Genomic DNA, 24,875 nt, shown 5'->3' on the forward strand with positions numbered 1-24,875 from the left:
ATGCAAGACAAACTCCTGCATTATTTATGAAAATGAAATTAGAGTCATGGGTACGCAAGATGAATTTATAATCTTATTTAATCTTAGTTACAATGACATTGGAGTTAAATATATGAAGTGTATATCTTACATGTATTTTTGGGTTTTTTATTTGTAATTCTAAAAGCAGAAGGAATGATGAAAAATAAATAAATAAAACTTTTTGACAAACTCAATTATAAATGATTTGTTCAGTGAAAAAATGATTTTATGTACAGCCTCATTACATGCATGGCTAGTGTGGGAAAGAATGATGATGATGATGATGATGATGATAAGTTGCAAGTTGAAGAAAGGAATAGAGGTTCATTTAGAAACAGTTCAAAAACAAAGAGCAAACATGTAAATCACAAGCCAGGCAAAAAGTCAAAAAAATAAAAAAAATTTAAAAAAAACAACAATGGGGAAACAGTAATCACTGTGAACATTAAACCTAGTCCACTTGGATGGTGAACAGTGGTGTCCTGATTCTTACTGGTTATTAGTGCAGGTCAGACTCTGATAGACTGAGTCTGATTGGTTATTAGTAAAGGTCAGACTCTGATAGACTGAGTCTGATTGGTTATTAGTAAAGGTCAGACTCTGATAGACAGATTCAGGTAAAGTGGCTTTTTCTTTTGCTTGAAGAGGAAGTAAATTCTGGTCATTTTCATGATCTCCATTTGTCTGAAATATAAAACAAAAATCATTAAAATGTTTGTAAGTAAAGTGTTTGTGAAAGTAAGAACTGAAGCAAATCATTGGCGTGTACCTCTCTGGAAGATTGAGCCACTGTTTCAGAGCCTGCAGAGGGATGAGAAGGGCAACAAATTTTAATGTAATATAAAGATAATATACAGTGCAATCTCTGAGCATTGCAACATTGACACGTTTTGTTCTTTTGGTTGTGTACTTCATCATACTGGATTTGAAATGAAGCACTGAGATTATAACAAAGACCGTCCGCTTTAATTTACAGGTGTGTTGACTCACACAGTCATGAGAAAATTACACAGAATTGTATGATATAGTGAAGCTATGGCTGATTTCTTTCTAGGCCAGACTGTAGATTCATGCAGTGACTCTAGCATCACATCCAGCTTTCACTGTATATAACACCGCTAACAAAAGATCCAGAGGTAAATAACTGTTCGTGTTTAACATTGGGTACAAGGACGTGTCAGTGACAGTAAAGCAGCCCATCATGAGGTTAAAACATCATAAATTACTCAGAAACATACGTTTAAAATGGGTTTTACCTTGACGATTTATGTTGCAGTAGATTGCTATAATCACACCACCAGTTAACAACACTGCACCTGTACTGATCATGATGTAGATAGCTATTCCTGGAATAACTGTACAGAACATAAATGTTTAACACAGACACACAAATGTTTAAACCACCGTACAAAACATTAGAATTGTCATGTAACAGGAAATATATAGAGTGTATAGTGAGGAAGTGTAGAAGGAGATGGATCCAGGTAAGGTGGCCATGTGGGATTGGACAACCTGTCACTAGATTTCTACATATTTCTATAAATTGTATACATAAAGAACATGTTTTTATATTATGAGTATCATTAAATGATGATACAATGTACAGCATGTTTTCAGTGAATGACGTTAATAATGTGAGAAATGAACCATGAAAACAACTTGGACCATGCGGTTAGAGAAGTGTGAAATGCTTTGCGAAATGTGTACTTCCTATTAAACTGAGCTTGCAAACTGCAGCCTTCATGTCAAAACTGAGTGGGTTAAAAAAAAAAAAAAACATCATGGACACAAAGCATTTATCCTTCTTCTTTTGACATCCACCAAAAGTGAATGTTGGTGTGTTAGCCCTGGTCAGAATTATCTCAAACTCCTTTACAGTGTGGATGGATGGTGTACATACCATGGGGTGAGAGAGCGATGGTTTGGAGGACACCATTTAATGGATTAGCTGGAAAAAGTGAGACATGATGAATAACATGACAGAAATGTAATACAGAAGAAGTCAGGCAAAAAGTTCTTACCTCTTGCTGAATGTGTGGTCTCAGCATGCACTGATGGACTCACGATATATGCTGAAGCGGAGTGTGTGGTGTGTGTGGACTGTGAGACAGTACTGATGACAGGATCATCTGAGAGAATAGTTACAGAATCAAGCTACCAGACTGTTCACGTTTTCCAGGTTTTGAGCCTCATTTATCAGTCTTTCAGTAAAGTTATGTGTAAATGCTTCCATAGGCCAGGTTTATAAAAGGTCAGCTGATTTTCTCACATGTGCACATTGATAAATGCCAATCCTCCATAAATTACAAAGTGCCTTCATGGTACAGCTGTTTTACATTTTGCCACACCCACAAAGTACCATAAAAAAGCTCAGACAGACCTGAAAACGATGACTAAATGATAACATATGCTAAATCTTCTAGTAAAACAGCTTAGCAATTGCAGCGTGTTGGCTACCATAGACACACAGTAACTCAGTAATTACTATGGTGCAATTACTTTTGCCTTATTTGAATGGCTAGTCTTGTATGTATTCATTTATGGATTTCTTTAGGAATCCCTTTGTCATGTCAATACAGGAACATACAGCTCATATTTGGTGATATAATGCATGAAGAGGATAAGAAAGCATGAAGAAGATAAGAGATGTATGTTGTTATCCTTATTAGCCATTAATTAATTGTAGTGAAGTAATGTGTAGTGGGCACATGCATTTAAGGAGGTGCAACATACCCCCCATAATCAAACATACAACACCAATTTGATCTAAATTAGACAATGCACTTAGAAGATATGAGACTCTTCCTGTTTCCCTTTTTTTCATTAATTTAATCCCTCGCCATCGCCACACCGTTCAAGATATCAAAAATCCGTTCACAATTTAGCATCTTCAATGTCTTGATGGAGCTAATGACTGTCATATTAAAAGCTGTCCCGCTCGATGAGAACAATATATTTACCAAGGCTAAGAGCCTCAAAACACCCGAATATACAAAGAAAAGAGTATTAAAGTTTGATGCGTTACCATGGCAACATTATTTACGATATCAAGAATCCTGTAGCAAATTTACATCAGCCTCACAATAGTCACAACCATGTGCTCAGCCCCTGGGACCAAAAATACAGCTCTAGTTTGATTTAAATTACTCAATGCATGCAGAAGATACTTCCTGAGACACTTCCTGTTTCTCTTTTTTCACCATAAATTTATTGCCTTGCCATGGTGAAACCATACGAGATATCAAAAATCCATTCGAAATTTTACCTTCAATGTCTTGGCATAATGTTGACCAAGTTTGGTGACAATCACATGAATCCCCTGGGAGGAGCATTTAAAAGTTCACCATATGCACTTTTCACAAAATCCAAAATGGCCGACTTCCTGGTGGGCGGAGCTAATGATTGTAAGTTCGAAAGTTGTTCGGGTTGATGAGAACAATATGTATACTGAGTTTTACAAGTATGTACGATGTATGCACCAAGTTTATGCACCATGTAAAAGGGGGTGCTGCAGAGCCCCCTCACCACGCCCATGTGCTACCCTTTACCTGGGCCTAGTTGCCGACGACTTGGATGTGTCTGCAAAATTTTGAGAGTTTTTGAGCATGTTAAGGGCCCCAAAAGCCCCGAGAACCTTGAAAAAAATTATAACAATAATCATAATAATAATAATAATAATAATAATAATAATAATAATCCTTAGAAAAACAATAGGGCCCTGCGCACTTTCAGTGCTTGCGTCCTAATTAAAGAAATAAATCCCAACACAAGGCCCACTCTTATGTTTGGAACTCTCACAAACCAATAACGGTATTATGTTAACCAAAATAAATGTATTGGGTACAAAATAATAATAATAAACTCTAAAGGACTTATTGAAAAAAAACAGTTACAGGAACTATCCTTGAACACAAATGGAAAGAAAAAAAATAAAGGAGCCCACGACAACCTTGACCTTGGAGTAACTGACAATATACAAAATTCACATATCATAGTACCACATTAATATCCACAGATATTACAGTTCTTAGTCTGTTTCATGTTTCAGTGTCCCATAGGCTTTCAAAAACTGAATAGAACAGTTCAGTTAGATTTATATTCCAGTCTCACGCAAATTACACACGTGTATAACCACGGTGGGGCCCCTTTTCATTGGTGCACATTGTGATTGTTCCCAAATCACATTTTCACTCGACTTATGGTCAGAAAAAAAATAGTTCAATCACAAACTCACTCGATCCAGGGAATCTACAGACAGATTAGTTGGCCAATCTAGATGACATCATAGAAACAAACAGTCACTCAAATGACTCAAGATTACATTGGTTAACAACCTGGATTACTCCCACTTGTCTGGTGGGAAAACTCAGAGAACTCTGGGAAATGTAATTAACAACATAATATGACCAAATTACAGTAAACAGTGACCCATTTAAACCAGGGGATATGAAGAAAATACACGTAGGTATGTGCGTCTGTTCTTAACAAATATACATTAGTATGCATGAAACAACACTGCACATTTTCACAGGGCCATACACATACACACTATTAAAACCAGTCTCGAACAGACTCATGATGCGAGGTATAGTCCTGTGTTTCATGGCCAACATACCAAGCCTCGTTATTTCCGTGCATGACATTGTTTATTCTCTGGTTTTTGGAATCTGGTTTTGTCTACTCAAGTCAGTTTGTTCATTGCCTGACTCTTTCCTGTTTTTTGACCAAGCTCTTGTGTATAGTTTTGGATCTGTTTGCCTGATGTTCTTTAATAAAGCATGTACCTGAAGCTGTCTCTACACCCTGACACACTTATTTTCAAGTCACTGATATGATGCAGCTGATTTTCACACAATATTTTTTTTTAATTATTGTGTAATTGAAATAAATAGTTTAGTTTATTTATTTATAAAGCACATTTAAAAACAACTGAAGTTGAAACCAAAGTGCTGTAAAATAGTATAAAACAGATCTATACACAAAAACATTTAACAATACAAAATACCAGAAGACAAATGGAAATTCTACAGCCTCAGACTGAATTAAAAAGATAAAGAAAAAAGTGAGTCTTCAAAGAGGATTTGAACAAAGCACTAGAGGAGGATGATCTTATACGAAAAGGGAGACTATTCTAGAGCCTGGGACCGAGAAAGCCCGGTCACGTTTAGCTTTGGAACATGATCATTGACTTGATGATCGACGAGATCTTGAGGCACTGTACAGAGTAAGGTGATCACATATGTACTGTGGAGCCCATGCAAAGCTTTAAAAACAAATAATAACATTTTAAACTCAATGTGGAAATTGACTGGCAGCCATGAGCTATATAATCCTCATATACAGAGTGCAAATTCGCATTGTCCAGCAGTATAATTCCAAAGACTAGACAGACACACCGGTGTTTACCCAAACCAGAAGCCTGGTTGGTAAGTGATTTAAACTTGACATTGTAATCCGTACATAAAATGGCAGTAACTCAGGGACAAGTATACGATTTGAAGCCGATGGATGAAGGTTCACATTAGTGAGTCTTCTCATTGGGAAATTTACACAAACTCAGCAGTGAAATGGAGGATACACGTTTTCCCAACTAAGTGGATTTTCATGATCACATTTCTCATGGAAATTCTCCTGTAAATGATTCTCAAATGAATTTGTTTCTTTCCAACTTGATAAATGAGTCCCATTCTACGTTGTACACGCTGATTTAATAATCTGCCTCAATCACAATATTTTCATAATCAACAAATTAATATGAGATTCTTTTAGTCTCCTCTGTGTAACACTCACCCGTTTTCACCAGCAGTAGAATCTCTCTGTAGATATTAGGCCCTGTCCGCTGTATCACACACCAGTAAGTGCCTTCATCCTCTGGTCTCAGATCAGTGATGTTGACGGTGAAGACTTTGGCTGTTGTGTCGTCATACAGAGAGAATCTGGTGTCTTTAGCAGCAGATCCAGATTCAACAGGAATGTCGTTGCTTCCAGGCCAAATGGAACAATCACCTCTGCAGAGATACTTTTTGTATTCTTCATATCCAGATTCGTAGGGGCATTTAATCTGAACTGATCTTCCTCTGTGTCCAGTTACTGTAGTTGCAGCATCAGTATCAGCTGGAGAATAGAATACAGTGGAATGAGATATGATCCAGGAAGATGGTGAAACATATAAGACCAAAATGTAGCTCAGTATCCAGGAATATTAAAGTGTAAACATTGTGACAAGTGTAAGAGAAGAGCCAGGTACAAAATATATACACAGATGCAACTCAATAAAATAAGTCTGAAAAGTATCTACAAATGTGAATCTAATGTGGTATAATCTGCAATAACCAATACAGATATATCTTAAATAACAAACACTAATAATCTAAATCATACATTTCCTAAAACAGGGCTATCTGCTCTCGCCTATACTCAATAGAAGATACTAAACTCGCATTTTGTGTTTAACACAGGAGCAAGAGAGGTGACGCTGCAGGCTGACTGCACTGATAAAGCATTAGCCCTGATCTTTAAACACATAACGTGTAGTTAAGGACTGTTTTTCAGCTAGTATACAGATACAAAAACGCTTCAAAGTCAATTTTACAGTGAAAATAAGTAGAGATAATGTTCCCATGTGTAGGTCACTTGAACTTGTACATTTCCTCATGCAGTAAGTGAAGTGGAACCTCCTCTGTGTGCTTTTGAAGATAACCAGGAGGTCTCAGCACCCCTTAGAACTTCACTACTGAACACTGGAAACTAGCTATAAAAGTTCTGTGCTAAATGTCCATCAGTGCAAAGCTTCAGTGTGACTCTGACACTGAACACTGATACTGATGATTCATTCTGAAGTGCTTTTACTCACCTATAATCAGGCAGAAGGTGAAGATGAGGAAGATCTTCATTCTAAATCCAGACTCACAAACATCACTTCAGAAAATAAAAATAATAAATGTTCTGTTGGTTATCTTACACGCTCTCACGGTCTCTGCCTTTGTGACTGTGAAGTGTCTGTTTGTGGGTGGAAGTAGAAAGCAACACTGCGTCCACTTCCACTTTTGAGCTGGTGAAAGAAAACCACTCAGGAAGTGTTTGTGTGAAATGCTGAGCACAGCTGCTGTACAAATGCTAAACTAATAATCAGTGGACTTGCACACTGCAATGTGAACTGTAATGTCACTTGTTTTTTTCTCAGTCTGTGAGTTAGAGTACACAATAGGTTTTTGCTTATGTAAATGTAACAACTTTTAATATCAGTGTTCTACATATTTTTATTTGAGTGAACTAGATGTACTCCAGGATCAACTGGAGTGTTTAGTGAAGCGAAGTGTTTCACCACACATTAGATGAACAGCTTCCTGTCACTGTTTAATAGTGTGTGACAGAAGGCCCCTACTGCCCTCTAGAGGACAAGCTGTGAAACAGGAACAAACCATGGGTGAACACTGCAGTGTTCTCCAAGAAAGAATACAAACGTACTTTAAGAGAGGCAGAAAGAGGAAGACTTTGACAGGATTGTAGATGCTTATGATGCTTCTCTGAGAAAAACACCTTCTCGTACTCATATATTGTAAAGTTCTGAGTTCACTAATTAATGTACTTTCCATTTGTAAAACTTTTTTCCATTTTGTAAAACCAGGAGACCAGTGAAGAGCCAGGGCCTAGGCCACAGATTCCTGTGCAGCTGTCCCTGGTCTGACCTTGACGCAAAGAAACCACATGGCTAGTTCCTGAGCCGTACCTTTAGAAGGAGCAAAAGAAGGACATGAACATGGATCTTGTTGCATGGATAGAGACTTCAGAGTTTCCCTGTGATGATTCAGCAGCCAGTAAACACTTTGCAATACGCCAAGTTTGTCCTGGACATTACCTTATTCTGTGGAACTGTTCGAAACCACATCAAATATGGTCATGAGATGAGAGGAAGTAACAGGTATAAAGAGATGGGGTTTTCACTGTAAAGGAGGTGAGTGAAACGGACACAAGAAGCAGGAGGGTGTGTGTGTGTGTGTGTGTGTGTGTGTGTGTGTGTGTGTGTGGGAGAGCAGAGGGATGTGTGAGGCCCAGGCGGCCTGCAGCACTGCGATACACACCGGCCCTCAGAGGCAGAACTAGTCATGGAGAGAGGCTTTTCTAACTCACATCTCTGTAAGCCTGGGGTTAGACATCAGATTGTGAGTATGATATGGAGATGTGTTCTGATCATATTTGATTATTAGAAATACTGTAATGATTCCGCTTAGCGCAAAAAACGTTTCTCCTATGCATGCTTCCCAGACATTGATACATTACTATGGTAGATTACTATGATATATGACTATGATAGATATGTGATGGTGATGTGGCACTCTAACCTTGTGAGTGTAATTGTTTTAATGAATATAATTAGTAGTATTACTGAAAGTTATGTACTTGGGTAATGTGGCTTAATGCTTCGTTACAGTATGCTTTACAGAGGCTTTCCTTCTTAAAGTTAAGGGAGTGCTATGAATGCTTTTCAATGTATTTTATATTATATAACTTATTCAAAATATTACGAGATTCGCGATATCAGAATTGGGATTAGTTAACGGATTATGGAGTTTCATGTCAGTCAGAAATCTACTGGGTGAAATATCAATGCTTTTGTTGGCTGATAATTGGTTATGTAATTCTTATTTTTTAAATCAATCTTAATCTTTATATTATCCTGATGTCTGCTTACTGTGCATAAGCACAGCTGATTGTGAGAATTGTATTAGATTTTACAGTGACGCCTTTAGCATTTTTGAAGCTATATTCTAAGTCAGTTCAGGAGTAATATTGAGGTGTAATACTGGATTTGCTTGGTAATTTTAAGACTAGAACTTGAGAATGACATGAGGAAAATAAAAAGGTATACTCTCTTATTTTTTCAGTACACAATTATGATAAAAATTGTAAGCATTAACCACATTTTAACCAGCAGTAGTCATACCAGTGTTCATTATTGTGCCTACAGACCACATGAAACTGATCGAAACACTTCCTGAAACCTTCCCTATTGAGTTTGTTTGTTTCTCAGGGTGGCTGGCAGTTAAAATCAACTTGGTTTAAGAAGAATATTGCGCATAGAGTCATTATAGTTTAGAAATCCGAGAAATCCCAGATATCATTTGAACCTGTTCAAATAGGGTGTATTTGTTTAAGGGACAGTTTCACCGCTTGGACATGGACAACGTGCTTATTCCTGAAACCAACAGAACAAATTATACATTAATAAGAGTTGCCAAAGACATATGAGTCAAAAAAGAGAAATGCAAGACAAATTCCTGCATTATTTATGAAAATGAAATTAGAGTCATGGGAACACAAGATGAATTTATAATCTTATTTAATCTTAGTTACAATGACATTGGAGTTAAATATATGAAGTGTATATCTTACATGTATTTTTGGGTTTTTTATTTGTAATTCTAAAAGCAGAAGGAATGATGAAAAATAAATAAATAAAACTTTTTGACAAACTCAATTATAAATGATTTGTTCAGTGAAAAAATGATTTTATGTACAGCCTCATTACATGCATGGCTAGTGTGGGAAAGAATGATGATGATGATAAGTTGCAAGTTGAAGAAAGGAATAGAAGTTCATTTAGAAACAGTTCAAAAACAAAGAGCAAACATGTAAATCACAAGCCAGGCAAAAAGTCAAAAAAATAAAAAAAATTAAAAAAAAACAACAATGGGGAAACAGTAATCACTGTGAACATTAAACCTAGTCCACTTGGATGGTGAACAGTGGTGTCCTGTATCTTACTGGTTATTAGTGCAGGTCAGACTCTGATAGACTGAGTCTGATTGGTTATTAGTGCAGGTCAGACTCTGATAGACTGAGTCTGATTGGTTATTAGTAAAGGTCAGACTCTGATAGACTGAGTCTGATTGGTTATTAGTAAAGGTCAGACTCTGATAGACAGATTCAGGTAAAGTGGCTTTTTCTTTTGCTTGAAGAGGAAGTAAATTCTGGTCATTTTCATGATCTCCATTTGTCTGAAATATAAAACAAAAATCATTAAAATGTTTGTAAGTAAAGTGTTTGTGAAAGTAAGAACTGAAGCAAATCATTGGCGTGTACCTCTCTGGAAGATTGTGCCACTGTTTCAGAGCCTGCAGAGGGATGAGAAGGGCAACAAAGTTTAATGTAATATAAAGATAATATACAATGCAATCTCTGAGCATTGCAACATTGACACGTTTTGTTCTTTTGGTTGTGTACTTCATCATACTGGATTTGAAATGAAGCACTGAGATTATAACAAAGACCGTCCGCTTTAATTTACAGGTGTTCTCCATTATATTGTGTGAACCTTAGAATGTTCTAAGCAAAAATCCCTTTATTTAAGGCTAAAAATACATTGTGTCATTGCCTCATTAGTTTATGTATAAGCAGCTGAAAAAAATGTGCTAGCAGGGCTAAGCCCTGTCCCTGTTGTTAACAAATCTCTTAAAGCAGATTATTTTGGATGTTTGTGGAACTGAGTGCAACAGCACCACACAGTCATGAGAAAAATACACAGAATTATTATTACGTTTAAAATGGGTTTTACCTTGACGATTAATTTTGTAGTAGATTACTATAATCACACCAACAGTTAACAACACTGCACCTGTACTGATCATGATGTAGATAGCTATTCCTGGAATATCTGTACAGAACATAAATGTTTAACACAGACACACAAATGTTTAAACCACCGTACAAAACATTAGAATTGTCATGTAACAGATAATATATGGAGTGTATAGTGAGGAAGTGTAGAAGGAGATGGATCCAGGTAAGGTGGCCATGTGGGATTGGACAACCTGTCACTAGATTTCTACATATTTCTATAAATTGTATACATAAAGAACATGTTTTTATATTATGAGTATCATTAAATGATGATACAATGTACAGCATGTTTTCAGTGAACGACGTTAATAATGTGAGAAATGAACCATGAAAACAACTTGGACCGTGCGGTTAGAGAAGTGTGAAATGCTTTGCGAAATGTGTACTTCCTGTTAAACTGAGCTTGCAAACTGCAGCCTTCATGTCAAAACTGAGTGGGTTAAAAAAAAAAAAAAACATCATGGACACAAGGCATTTATCCTTCTTCTTTTGACATCCACCAAAGGTGAATGTTGGTGTGTTAGCCCTGGTCAGAATTATCTCAAACTCCTTTACAGTGTGGATGGATGGTGTACATACCATGGGGTGAGGGAGCGATGGTTTGGAGGACACCATTTAATGGATTAGCTGGAAAAAGTGAGACATGATGAATAACATGACAGAAATGTAATACAGAAGAAGTCAGGCAAAAAGTTCTTACCTCTTGCTGAATGTGTGGTCTCAGCATGCACTGATGGACTCACGATATATGCTGAAGCGGAGTGTGTGGTGTGTGTGGACTGTGAGACAGTACTGATGACAGGATCATCTGAGAGAATAGTTACAGAATCAAGCTACCAGACTGTTCACGTTTTCCAGGTTTTGAGCCTCATTTATCAATCTTTCAGTAAAGTTATGTGTAAATGCTTCCATAGGCCAGGTTTATAAAAGGTCAGCTGATTTTCTCACATGTGCACATTGATAAATGCCAATCCTCCATAAATTACAAAGTGCCTTCATGGTACAGCTGTTTTACATTTTGCCACACCCACAAAGTACCATAAAAAAGCTCAGACAGACCTGAAAACGATGACTAAATGATAACATATGCTAAATCTTCTAGTAAAACAGCGTAGCAATTGCAGCGTGTTGGCTACCATAGACACACAGTAACTCAGTAATTACTATGGTGCAATTACTTTTGCCTTATTTGAATGGCTAGTCTTGTATGTATTCATTTATGGATTTCTTTAGGAATCCCTTTGTCATGTCAATACAGGAACATACAGCTCATATTTGATGATATAATGCATGAAGAGGATAAGAAAGCATGAAGAAGATAAGAGATGTATGTTGTTATCCTTATTAGCCATTAATTAATTGTAGTGAAGTAATGTGTAGTGGGCACATGCATTTAAGGAGGTGCAACATACCCCCCATAATCAAACATACAACACCAATTTGATCTAAATTAGACAATGCACTTAGAAGATATGAGACTCTTCCTGTTTCCCTTTTTTTCATTAATTTAATCCCTCGCCATCGCCACACCGTTCAAGATATCAAAAATCCGTTCACAATTTAGCATCTTCAATGTCTTGATGGAGCTAATGACTGTCATATTAAAAGCTGTCCCGCTCGATGAGAACAATATATTTACCAAGGCTAAGAGCCTCAAAACACCCGAATATACAAAGAAAAGAGTATTAAAGTTTGATGCGTTACCATGGCAACATTATTTACGATATCAAGAATCCTGTAGCAAATTTACATCAGCCTCACAATAGTCACAACCATGTGCTCAGCCCCTGGGACCAAAAATACAGCTCTAGTTTGATTTAAATTACTCAATGCATGCAGAAGATACTTCCTGAGACACTTCCTGTTTCTCTTTTTTCACCATAAATTTATTGCCTTGCCATGGTGAAACCATACGAGATATCAAAAATCCATTCGAAATTTTACCTTCAATGTCTTGGCATAATGTTGACCGAGTTTGGTGACAATCACATGAATCCCCTGGGAGGAGCATTTAAAAGTTCACCATATGCACTTTTCACAAAATCCAAAATGGCCGACTTCCTGGTGGGCGGAGCTAATGATTGTCAGTTCGAAAGTTGTTCGGGTTGATGAGAACAATATGTATACTGAGTTTTACAAGTATGTACGATGTATGCACCAAGTTTATGCACCATGTAAAAGGGGGTGCTGCAGAGCCCCCTCACCACGCCCATGTGCTACCCTTTACCTGGGCCTAGTTGCCGACGACTTGGATGTGTCTGCAAAATTTTGAGAGTTTTTGAGCATGTTAAGGGCCCCAAAAGCCCCGAGAACCTTGAAAAAAAATTATAACAATAATCATAATAATAATAATAATAATAATAATCCTTAGAAAAACAATAGGGCCCTGCGCACTTTCAGTGCTTGCGTCCTAATTAAAGAAATAAATCCCAACACAAGGCCCACTCTTATGTTTGGAACTCTCACAAACCAATAACGGTATTATGTTAACCAAAATAAATGTATTGGGTACAAAATAATAATAATAAATTCTAAAGGACTTATTGAAAAAAAAACAGTTACAGGAACTATCCTTGAACACAAATGGAAAGAAAAAAAATAAAGGAGCCCACAACAACCTTGACCTTGGAGTAACTGACAATATACAAAATTCACATATCATAGTACCACATTAATATCCACAGATATTACAGTTCTTAGTCTGTTTCATGTTTCAGTGTCCCATAGGCTTTCACAAACTGAATAGAACAGTTCAGTTAGATTTATATTCCAGTCTCACGCAAATTACACACGTGTATAACCACGGTGGGGCCCCTTTTCATTGGTGCACATTGTGATTGTTCCCAAATCACATTTTCACTCGACTTATGGTCAGAAAAAAAATAGTTCAATCACAAACTCACTCGATCCAGGGAATCTACAGACAGATTAGTTGGCCAATCTAGATGACATCATAGAAACAAACAGTCACTCAAATGACTCAAGATTACATTGGTTAACAACCTGGATTACTCCCACTTGTCTGGTGGGAAAACTCAGAGAACTCTGGGAAATGTAATTAACAACATAATATGACCAAATTGTAGTACAGTAAACAGTGACCCATTTAAACCAGGGGATATGAAGAAAATACACGTAGGTATGTGCGTCTGTTCTTAACAAATATACATTAGTATGCATGAAACAACACTGCACATTTTCACAGGGCCATACACATACACACTATTAAAACCAGTCTCGAACAGACTCATGATGCGAGGTATAGTCCTGTGTTTCATGGCCAACATACCAAGCCTCGTTATTTCCGTGCATGACATTGTTTATTCTCTGGTTTTTGGAATCTGGTTTTGTCTACTCAAGTCAGTTTGTTCATTGCCTGACTCTTTCCTGTTTTTTGACCAAGCTCTTGTGTATAGTTTTGGATCTGTTTGCCTGATGTTCTTTAATAAAGCATATACCTGAAGCTGTCTCTACACCCTGACACACTTATTTTCAAGTCACTGATATGATGCAGCTGATTTTCACAAAATATTTTTTTTAATTATTGTGTAATTGAAATAAATAGTTTAGTTTATTTATTTATAAAGCACATTTAAAAACAACTGAAGTTGAAACCAAAGTGCTGTACAATAGTATAAAACAGATCTATACACAAAAACATTTAACAATACAAAATACCAGAAGACAAACGGAAATTCTACAGCCTCAGACTGAATTAAAAAGATAAAGAAAAAAGTGAGTCTTCAAAGAGGATTTGAACAAAGCACTAGAGGAGGATGATCTTATATGAAAAGGGAGACTATTCTAGAGCCTGGGACTGAGAAAGCCCGGTCACGTTTAGCTTTGGAACATGATCATTGACTTGATGATCGACGAGATCTTGAGGCACTGTACAGAGTAAGGTGATCACATATGTACTGTGGAGCCCATGCAAAGCTTTAAAAACAAATAATAACATTTTAAACTCAATGTGGAAATTGACTGGCAGCCATGAGCTATATAATCCTCATATACAGAGTGCAAATTCGCATTGTCCAGCAGTATAATTCCAAAGACTAGACAGACACACCAGTGTTTACCCAAACCAGAAGCCTGGTTGGTAAGTGATTTAAACTTGACATTGTAATCCGTACATAAAATGGCAGTAACTCAGGGACAAGTATACGATTTGAAGACGATGGTTGAAGGTTCACATTAGTGAGTCTTCTCATTGGGAAATTTACACAAACTCAGCAGTGAAATGGAGGATACACGTTTTCCCAACTAAATGGATTTTCATGAACACATTTCTCATGGAAATTCTCCTGTAAATGATTCTCAAATGAATTTGTTTCTTTCCAACTTGATAAATGAGGCCCATTCTACGTTGTACACGCTGATTTAATAATCTGCCTCAATCACAATATTTTCATAATCAACAAATTAATATGAGATTCTTTTAGTCTCCTCTGTGTAACTCACCCGTTTTCACCAGCAGTAGAATCTCTCTGTAGATATTAGGCCCTGTCCGCTGTATCACACACCAGTAAGTGCCTTCATCCTCTGGTCTCAGATCAGTGATGGTGACGGTGAAGACTTTGGCTGTTGTGTTGTCATACAGAGAGAATCTGGTGTCTTTAGCAGCAGATCCAGATTCAACAGGAATGTCTTTGGTTCCAGGCCAAATGGAACATTTACCTCTGCAGAGAAACTTTTTGTATTCTTCATATCCAGATTCGTAGGAGCATTTAATCTGAACTGATCTTCCTCTGTGTCCAGTTACTGTAGTTACAGCATCAGTATCAGCTGGAGAATAGAATACAGTGGAATGAAATATGATCCAGGACGATGGTGAAACATATAAGACCAAAATGAAGCTCAGTATCCAGGAATATTAAAGTGTAAACATTGTGTAATGTGTAAGTGTAAGAGAAGAGCCAGGTACAAAATATATACATATATATATATGCAGCTCAATAAAATAAGTCTGAAAAGTATCTACAAATGTGAATCTAATGTGGTATAATCTGCAGTAACCAATACAGATATATCTTAAATAACAAACACTAATAATCTAAATCATACATGTCCTAAAACAGGGCTATCTGCTCTCGCCTATACTCAATAGAAGATACTAAACTCGCATTTTGTGTTTAACACAGGAGCAAGAGAGGTGACGCTGCAGGCTGACTGCACTGATAAAGCATTAGCCCTGATCTTTAAACACATAACGTGTCTTAAGGACTGTTTTTCAGCTAGTATCCAGATACAAAAATGCTTCAAAGTCAATTTTACAGTGAAAATAAGTAGAGATAATGTTCCCATGTGTAGGTCACTTGAACTTGTACGTTTCCTCATTCATGTGGAACCTCCTCTGTGTGCTTTTGAAGATAACCAGGAGGTGTCAGCACCCCTTAGAACTTCACTACTGAACACTGGAAACTAGCTATAAAAGTTCTGTGCTAAATGTCCATCAGTGCAAAGCTTCAATGTGACACTGACACTGAACACTGATACTGATGATTCATTCTGAAGTGCTTTTACTCACCTATAATCAGGCAGAAGGTGAAGATGAGGAGGATCTTCATTCTAAATCCAGACTCACAAACTTCAGAAACTAAAAATAATAAATGTTCTGTTGGTTATCTTACACACACTCACAGTCTCTGCCTTTGAGACCGTGCAGTGTCTGTTTGTGGGTGTAAGTAGAAAGCAACACTGCGTCCACTTCCACTTTTGAGCTGGTGAAAGAAAACCACTCAGGAAGTGTTTGTGTGAAATGCTGAGCACAGTTGCTGTACAAATGCTAAACTAATTAACAAATGCTAAACTAATTAAGTGGATGCAAGTAAGTGGACTTGCATACTGCAATGTAAACTGTAATGTCACTTTTTTCTCAGTGAGAAAAAAAAAGTAACCCTAACCTTAACCCTAGTATCTTATCCTTAAACCTAAACCAAACACCTAACACTAACCCTAACCCTAACCACTAGACGTAGGCCTATACCCAGAATCCTAGCCATAAACCTAACCCTAACCCTAAGCTTAACTGTAATACTAAACCTAATCCTAGGCTACATGTGGATCATGACCGTAATCCTAACCTCAACCCATTTTAGGACACAAGTTTAAACAGCTTCAATACAGTTGGACAAGAATGTGCATTATATTCAAATTAGGCAGACTGCAGCGGATTATGCGAATAGGGTCTTTAAATATCTTATCTTTAATAACTCAAAAACAGAAAAGGCCCTAACAGTTTTTCGTACTTGCAAGCATGGAACTTGCTGAGTAAAATTAGCCAGTCATGATCTTAGGTCACTATTTACTCACCATAATGGTGCAGAGCTTGCCATGTACTAACCTGGACTGGCAATCCAACCAAAAATTCCAGCAATTTGGAAGTTGCTCAGCGTTTTTGGCAAGTGATTTCCAGGGACTCTGCCCAGTAGAAGCTTGTTAGCCTGCACTGAAGTCACCTGCTGGGACAAACTGTCTCCACCCACCATGTGAGGCAGCAAACTCTGCTACAGTGGCTTGGGAAAGTTTGCGGTGTTATACAGACTATATGAAACTGATCCAAACACTTCCTGAAACCTTCTCTATTGAGACAGTGTTTGTTTCTCAGGGTGGCGTCTGTAGTAAAATATCTGCACATCTCCTCTATGATGAATCTCTTGTGGATGAGTCGATTAAGGATGACTGAGTGTCTATATTTCTTATTTTAACACTGCACTAATGCTATGTGAATATGTGAATATGGACATTCAGTCAGCTTCATTCAGTCAGATTGTGTTCTTTCATTTACTTTCCAGTGCATTTTTAAAAACTTTCCCAAAGCATCCATCACTCCTTGTGTTTCTTTTCAAACAAAATACACAGGGCTGGTGTGAATTTTTGGACTAAATTACAAGTTAGATGGGATTTTATTGCTGGCAGTTAAAATGAACTTGGTTTAAGAAGAATATTGCACATAGAGTCATTACATTTTAGAAATCCGAGAAATCCCAGATATGATTTGAACCTGTTCAAATAGGGTGTATTTGTTTAAGGGCCAGTTTCACCGCTTGGACATGGACAACGTGCTTATTCCTGAAACCAACAGACCAAACATGAACATTTCTGTAAAAATACAAATTATACATTAATAAGAGTTGCCAAAGACATATGAGTCAAAAGAGAAATTCAAGACAAATTCCTGCTTTATTCATGAAAATGAAATTAGAGTCATGGGTACACAAGATGAATTCATAATCTTATTTAATCTTAGTTACAATGACATTGGAGTTAAATATATGAAGTGTATATCTTACATGTATTTTGGGTTTTTTTTATTTGCTTATTAATAAGCTAACTGTAAAAGTGGAAGACATGATAAATGAAAAATAAATAAATAACAAAGATTTTTGATAAACACCAAATGATAAGTTGTTCAGTGAAAAAATGATTTTATGTGCAGCATCATTACATGTATGGCTAGTGTGGGAAAAATTGATGATGATGATGATGATGGTGATGATGATGACTGCAAGTTGAAGAAAGGAATAGAGGTTCATTTTGAAACAGTTCAAAAGCAAAAAAAAAAAAAAAATGGGGAAACAATAATCACTGTGACCATTAAACCTAGTCCACTTGGATGGTGAACAGTGGTGTCCTGATTCTTACTGGTTATTAGTGCAGGTCAGACTCTGATAGACTGAGTCTGATTGGTTATTAGTGCAGGTCAGACTCTGATAGACTGAGTCTGATTGGTTATTAGTAAAGGTCAGACTCTGGTAGACTGAGTCTGATTGGTTATTAGTAAAGGTCAGACTCTGATAGACAGATTCAGGTAAAGTGGCTTTTTCTTTTGCTTGAAGAGGAAGTAAATTTTGGTCATTTTCATAATCTCCATTTGGCTGAAATGGAAAACAAAAATCATTAAAATGTTTGTAAGTAAAGTGTTTGTGAAAGTAAGAACTGAAGCAAATCATTGGCGTGTACCTCTCTGGAAGATTGTGTCACTGTTTCAGAGCCTGCAGAGGGATGAGAAGGGCAACAAAGTTTAATGTAATATAAAGATAATATACAGTGCAATCTCTGAGCATTGGAACAGGGAGACGTTTTGTTCTTTTTGTTGTGTACTTCATCATACTGGATTTGAAATGAAGCACTGAGATTATAACAAAGACCGTCCGCTTTAATTTACAGGTGTGTTGACTCACACAGTCATGAGAAAATTACACAGAATTGTATGATATAGTGAAGCTATGGCTGATTTCTTTCTAGGCCAGACTGTAGATTCATGCAGTGACTCTAGCATCACATCCAGCTTTCACTGTATATAACATCGCTAACAAAAGATCCAGAGGTAAATAACTGTTGTCTTATAACGCTGGGTACAAGGACGTGTCAGTGACAGTAAAGCAGCCCATCATGAGGTTAAAACATCATAAATTACTCAGAAACATACGTTTAAAATGGGTTTTACCTTGACGATTTATGTTGCAGTAGATTGCTATAAACACACCAACAGTTAACAACACTGCACCTGTACTGATCATGATGTAGATAGCTATTCCTGGAATAACTGTACAGAACATAAATGTTTAACACAGACACACAAATGTTTAAACCACCATACAAAACATTAGAATTGTCATGTAACAGATAATATATGGAGTGTATAGTGAGGAAGTGTAGAAGGAGATGGATCCAGGTAAGGTGGCCATGTGGGATTGGACAACCTGTCACTAGATTTCTACATATTTCTATAAATTGTATACATAAAGAACATGTTTTTATATTATGAGTATCATTAAATGATGATACAATGTACAGCATGTTTTCAGTGAATGACGTTAATAATGTGAGAAATGAACCATGAAAGCAACTTGGACCGTGCGGTTAGAGAAGTGTGAAATGCTTTGCGAAATGTGTACTTCCTGTTAAACTGAGCTTGCAAACTGCAGCCTTCATGTCAAAACTGAGTGGGTTAAAAAAAAAAAAAACATCATGGACACAAGGCATTTATCCTTCTTCTTTTGATATCCACTGAAGGTGAATGTTGGTGTGTTAGCCCTGGTCAGAATTATCTCAAACTCCTTTACAGTGTGGATGGAGGGTGTACATACCATGGGGTGAGGGAGCGATGGTTTGGAGGTCACTATTTAATGGATTAGCTGGAAAAAGTGAGACATGATGAATAACATGACAGAAATGTAATACAGAAGAAGTCAGGCAAAAAGTTCTTACTTGTTGAATGTGTGGTCTCAGCATGCACTGATGGACTCACGATATGTGTTGAAGCGGAGTGTGTGGTGTGTGTGGACTGTGAGACAGTACTGATGGAAGGCTCTTCTGAGAGAATAGTTACAGAATCAAGCTACAATCCAGTTTCTCATTTCCAGACAGTTCATATTTTCTAGGTTTAAGATCCACAGTATGAGCCTCATTTATCAATCTTTCAGTAAAGTTATGTGTAAATGCTTCCATAGGCCAGGTTTATAAAATGTTAGCTGATTTTCTCACATGTGCACATTGATAAATGCCAATCCTCCATAAATTACAAATTTCTTTCAGGGTACGGCTGTTTTACTTTTAGCCACACCCACAAAGTACCATAAAAAAAGCTCGGACAGACCTGAAAACGATGACTAAATGGAGAAAAAGTGCCTCCTACCAAGCCTCGTTATTTCCATGCATGACATTCTGGTTTTTAATCTTGTTTATTCTCTGGTTTTTGGAATCTGGTTTTGTCTACTCAAGTCAGTTTGTTCATTGCCTGACTCTTTCCTGTTTTTTGACCAAGCTCTTGTGTATAGTTTTGGATCTGTTTGCCTGCTGTTCTTGAATAAAGCATGTACCTGAAGCTGTCTCTGCACCCTGACACACTTATTTTCAAGTCACTGATATGATGCAACTGGTTTTCACCAAGTATTTATAAAATTGGTGTGTAATTGAAATAAGTGATTTAAACTTGACATTGTATATAAAATGGCAGTAACTCATGGACAAGTATACGATTTGAAGACGATGGTTGGAGGCTCACATTAGTGAGTCTTCTCACTTGGAAATTTACACAAACTCAGCAGTGAAACAGAGGATACACTTTTTCCAACTAAATGGATTTTCATGATCACATTTCTCATGGAAATTCTCCTGTAAATGATTCTCAAATGAATTTGTTTCCAACTTGATGAATGAGGCCCATTCTACATTGTATATGCTGATTTAATGATCTGCCTCAATCACAATATGTTCATAATCAACAAATTAATATGAGATTCTTTTAGTCTCCTCTGTGTAACACTCACCCGTTTTCACCAGCAGTAGAATCTGTGTGTAAATATCCAGCCCTGTCCGCTCTATCGCACACCAGTAAGTGCCTGTATCCTCTGGTCTCAGATCAGTGATGTTGACGGTGAAGACTTTGGCTGTTGTGTCGTCATACAGAGAGAATCTGGTGTCTTTAGCAGCAGATCCAGATTCAACAGGAATGTCTGTGGTTCCATACCAAATGGAACATTCACCTCTGCAGAGGTACTTTATGTATTCTTCATATCCAGATTCGTAGGGGCATTTAATCTGAACTGATCTTCCTCTGTATCCAGTTACTGTAGTTACAGCATCAGTATCAGCTGGAGAATAGAATACAGTGGAATGAAATATGATCCAGGACGATGGTGAAACATATAAGACCAAAATGTAGCTCAGTATCCAGGAATATTAAAGTGTAAACATTGTGACAAGTGAAAGAGAAGAGCCAGGTACAAAATATATACACAGATGCAGCTCAATAAAATAAGTCTGAAAAGTAGCTACAAATTACATACCTGTGTGTGTGTGTGTGTTATTTAAACTCAACATGTAACGGGTAGTATTCATAGTATTCATTACACTATCCAGCAGACCTTAACATTAAGACAAAGTTAATATGGTCATAATTTTGTTCAATATTGTGTTTGAAAGAGGTGGAAATGGAATGGGGAAATCGTCATTTAATTAATTGTTTTATTTTGTCGTGCTTATTACAAGGAAGCCCGAATAGGCGGTGATCGGCAAAAGAGACCTGATTCGTTAGTCTGGGATCGACCGCTTATGTCTCGACTCACTTTCTAAGGCGAGAGGAAACATCACAACTCGCGATTATTTCTCCCTGTTTTTCTCAGGTATCAGATCACTAGAATGATTATAATACATTTCTAAAATGGGTTTGAGTATGTGTATGTAATCGTTGAACAAGAAAAGGTAAAGTTTCACTAAGTGCGTTAATGCGTGTACAGGAGCGAAGCACATTGTGGCCGGGCCTAACACATGGCTGTGTAAAATTTAACAGCGCACATTTATTTTGTATTATGTTCCATATTGTTTATTTCGTAACTGTTATGAGTTTTGTGAGAGTATACTTAACCGCATTAATATTTTATTTACTGTTAGTGGGGAAGAGAATGAGAAATGTTTCAGGGAAATTTTGCATATGGTTATAGGTTAATATTTGCAACACAAAGGAATTATATACACTACTGTAACCGATTTGTTGTGAATGTGAGTTGTTAAGTGTGTTTAATATAAGAGATATGAGTAAATGTTCTCACTGAGGAAATATCACAGCATCACTCGTGATTATTTCTCCCTGTTTTTCTCAGGGCGTGACAAACACATATCTTTATCTAGTTCAAAGGCCGTCCCTTATCAGGAAGTCTCTGAATCCATCTGAATATATTAAACACTGGAAACTATCTACATTCTGTGATAAATGTGCATCAGTGCAGAGATTTAATGTGCCACTGATCCATGAGGAATGACACACAACAGACTGTGCTGTAAAACCTTGGATGGGGACAGCACGCATAGTCTGGAGTGTGTAATTCTGCTTATGCCACAGCCATTTACTAACAGTTGTTTAATTTATTAATGAACAACAAGTCATGCATTTTAACAGTTCAAAATTAGATGTAATGTTGTGGAACATCTGAGAGACAAGTTAGTTCCTGTTCTCTACAGTATAGCTGCCATAAACAGTCATTTCCTCACCACTGACTCTCATACATATACATATATATATAAATCCATCCATTCTATATACCGCTTATCCTACACAGGGTCACCGGGAGCCTTGGGGACCAGGGGACTTGGGGCATAAGGCAGGAGACACCCTGGACGGGGTGCCAATCCACTGCAGGGCAGAATCACACATACACACTCACACAACTATTCACACACTATTGACAATTTGGAGATGCCAATCAGCCTACAACACATGCCTTTTGAATGGGGGAGGAGACCTCCGAAGCATGGAGAGAACAAACTCCATGCACACAGGGCAGAGGTGGGATTCGAACCCCCAACCCTGGAGGTACGAGGCAACAGTGCTAACTATATACATACACACATACACACACACGCACACACACACACACACACACACACACACACACAAAAAAAAAAAAAAAAAAAAACAGGAAGCGTGTCATTTTAAAGAGAAAACAGAAAGCAGTACCGAGACTTAGAGTGCTTACAACCGAGACTCATTCCATAAACGTTAAATAAATCTCTCCTAACAAAAAAGATTTTTGCAATATTTGGATATTAGGATGGTAATTTTGTGTGTGCGTGTGTGTTGGAAATTGTGTTGAATGTATCATGTTGTAACCAAACACCAAGAAAATTTCATATTTATACATAATACACGTAAATGTATATGGTAAATAAAATGATTGATTCTGATCTACTTTGTCAAACAACACATTTTTGCATCTATTTATTATTAGTCTCTGTATGAGCTGTTACTATAGAAACAGGGACATTTCCACCATGTACATTAGAGTACAACTGAAGCATATTGAGATCAATATGAGATCAATTGAGACTATTGAGCTCAATAGTCTTCACTGTTTGTTACAGGGTTAAAGATCCCGGCTATTAGCCACTATTCAGTAAAGGACCCTTTGGAACCATGCACTGTTTTCAACATCATGCAAGCACATTTTTATAAAGAAATTATTTAAATTAATATTCTTTGTAGCTATAATCTTAATAACAGGGTTGAGTTGCTGAGCTGGTCAAGCGATGCTGACAGTTTTGGGAAAATATGACATAGTTGTCAGATGCTGTTTGAAAAGGTTTTGATGGTGAAATTTCTGATTTGTCATTTGAATTAGTGGTTTTCCTCTTCCTTTAATCTGGTAAATGGATTTCAGTAACAGGTTTGCACATGTACTGCGTTTGAGGCGAAATTGAAACTTCCTGCCTACAACCGAAAACACCCCCTCAACTATAAATTTCAACACGTCAACTTGGGGTAGTCCCCTCAGCTACTAGTTCTTTCCCCTTTAAAGGAGTGACATCAAATCAACATGGCCGCTCACACTGTGAACAGTATAAAGTTCCCCTTCTCTACTTTTAAATGTCTTTATAGCAGCATTGGCTTTAGATCAGTGAATATACAGACATAGTACTTGGTTAAACCTATAACATTGACCATAATAATCACTGTTTTAAGATCAACATTAGCCAGCTAGCTTGTTGCTAAGCTACTTGATGTGATGTAATTTCAGTCCAAAATATATGAATGTTTGAAGTTCATCACAGTAGGACAGAACCAGCAGCCACTCAGGCCTGTGACTGTGAAAGTGCAGTTAAAGTAGCTTTTTATGAGCTTTACATGCTCTCACAGAACAAACAAACAGCACACTTTCGTGGAGGTGTCCATGCACATTACCACTTACAAGGCTCTACTGGTGGTGAGATTACAAAGTATAATGTATGAGAGCGACCACATTAATATTAACTTATCATTCATATTACAGCTGAAACAACCTGTGCTAAAAATAATGCTGTAGAAGCGGAGGCGTGGTCGAGCGCCGGTGCCACCCCTCTCCTCATATTTCTCATAATCAGGGAGGGTTTACAAATGCACACCTTCTGACCAATCATATTCGAGCATTCAACCACACTGTGGTGTAAAGCTGATTATTTTGAAGTGCTGTTACTTACCTATTATCAGGCAGAAGGTGAAGATGAGGAGGATCGTCATTCTACGTCCAAACTCTCAAATGCCACTTCAGAAAATAAAACTAATTTTAAAAAGTTGTTAGTTATCTTACACGCTGTCTTTGTCGCTGTGCAGTGTCTCGATGTCGTGTCCACTTCCACTTTTGAGCCGATGTGAGAAAAAAACTGCATACCACACAGGAAGTGTGAAAGATTGAGCCTGCAAGAAATGTTGAGCAAATGTTGTTGCCTTAGACATGTTTTCAAATTAAAGAGACACT

The 24,875-nt window shown here is 37.2% G+C and overlaps 1 protein-coding gene across 7 annotated transcripts; it reads right to left on the minus strand.

Annotated features, from left to right (window-relative positions):
- Positions 1 to 51: 51 nt before the first annotated feature.
- LOC113525651 (CMRF35-like molecule 5) lies at positions 52 to 24,875 on the minus strand. 7 transcript variants are annotated; one of them, XM_053230194.1, is made up of 7 exons: positions 24,598 to 24,875; positions 5,812 to 6,135; positions 2,043 to 2,150; positions 1,922 to 1,969; positions 1,278 to 1,376; positions 791 to 822; positions 52 to 705 (listed from the first exon to the last, which is right to left on the minus strand). In XM_053230194.1, exons 1-7 carry the CDS (start codon positions 24,635 to 24,637, stop codon positions 511 to 513), a joined length of 846 nt encoding a protein of 281 aa, XP_053086169.1. In that variant the 5' UTR covers positions 24,638 to 24,875; the 3' UTR covers positions 52 to 510. The 7 variants fall into 7 exon arrangements, with proteins under 7 accessions (XP_053086169.1, XP_053086168.1, XP_034156204.2 ...); XM_053230193.1 differs by lacking the exon at positions 24,598 to 24,875 and adding an exon at positions 6,875 to 7,502; XM_034300313.2 differs by lacking the exons at positions 52 to 705; positions 791 to 822; positions 1,278 to 1,376; ... (2 more) ...; positions 5,812 to 6,135; positions 24,598 to 24,875 and adding exons at positions 8,724 to 10,019; positions 10,105 to 10,136; positions 10,577 to 10,675; ... (2 more) ...; positions 15,103 to 15,426; positions 16,169 to 16,326.

Source organism: Pangasianodon hypophthalmus, chromosome 26, assembly GCF_027358585.1.
Source record: "Pangasianodon hypophthalmus isolate fPanHyp1 chromosome 26, fPanHyp1.pri, whole genome shotgun sequence".
Classification (NCBI taxonomy): domain Eukaryota; kingdom Metazoa; phylum Chordata; class Actinopteri; order Siluriformes; family Pangasiidae; genus Pangasianodon; species Pangasianodon hypophthalmus.

Coding starts and splice junctions, on each gene's coding strand:
- LOC113525651 (XM_034300313.2), bottom strand. CDS start 16,208: ATGAAGATCCTCCTCATCTTCACCTTCTGCCTGATTATAG. Junction 11,450..15,102: donor TCTACTGCTGGTGAAAACGG/GTGAGTTACACA, acceptor CTATTCTCTCAG/ATGATCCTGTCATCAGTACT. Junction 10,137..10,576: donor CTACAAAATTAATCGTCAAG/GTAAAACCCATT, acceptor ATCCCTCTGCAG/GCTCTGAAACAGTGGCACAA.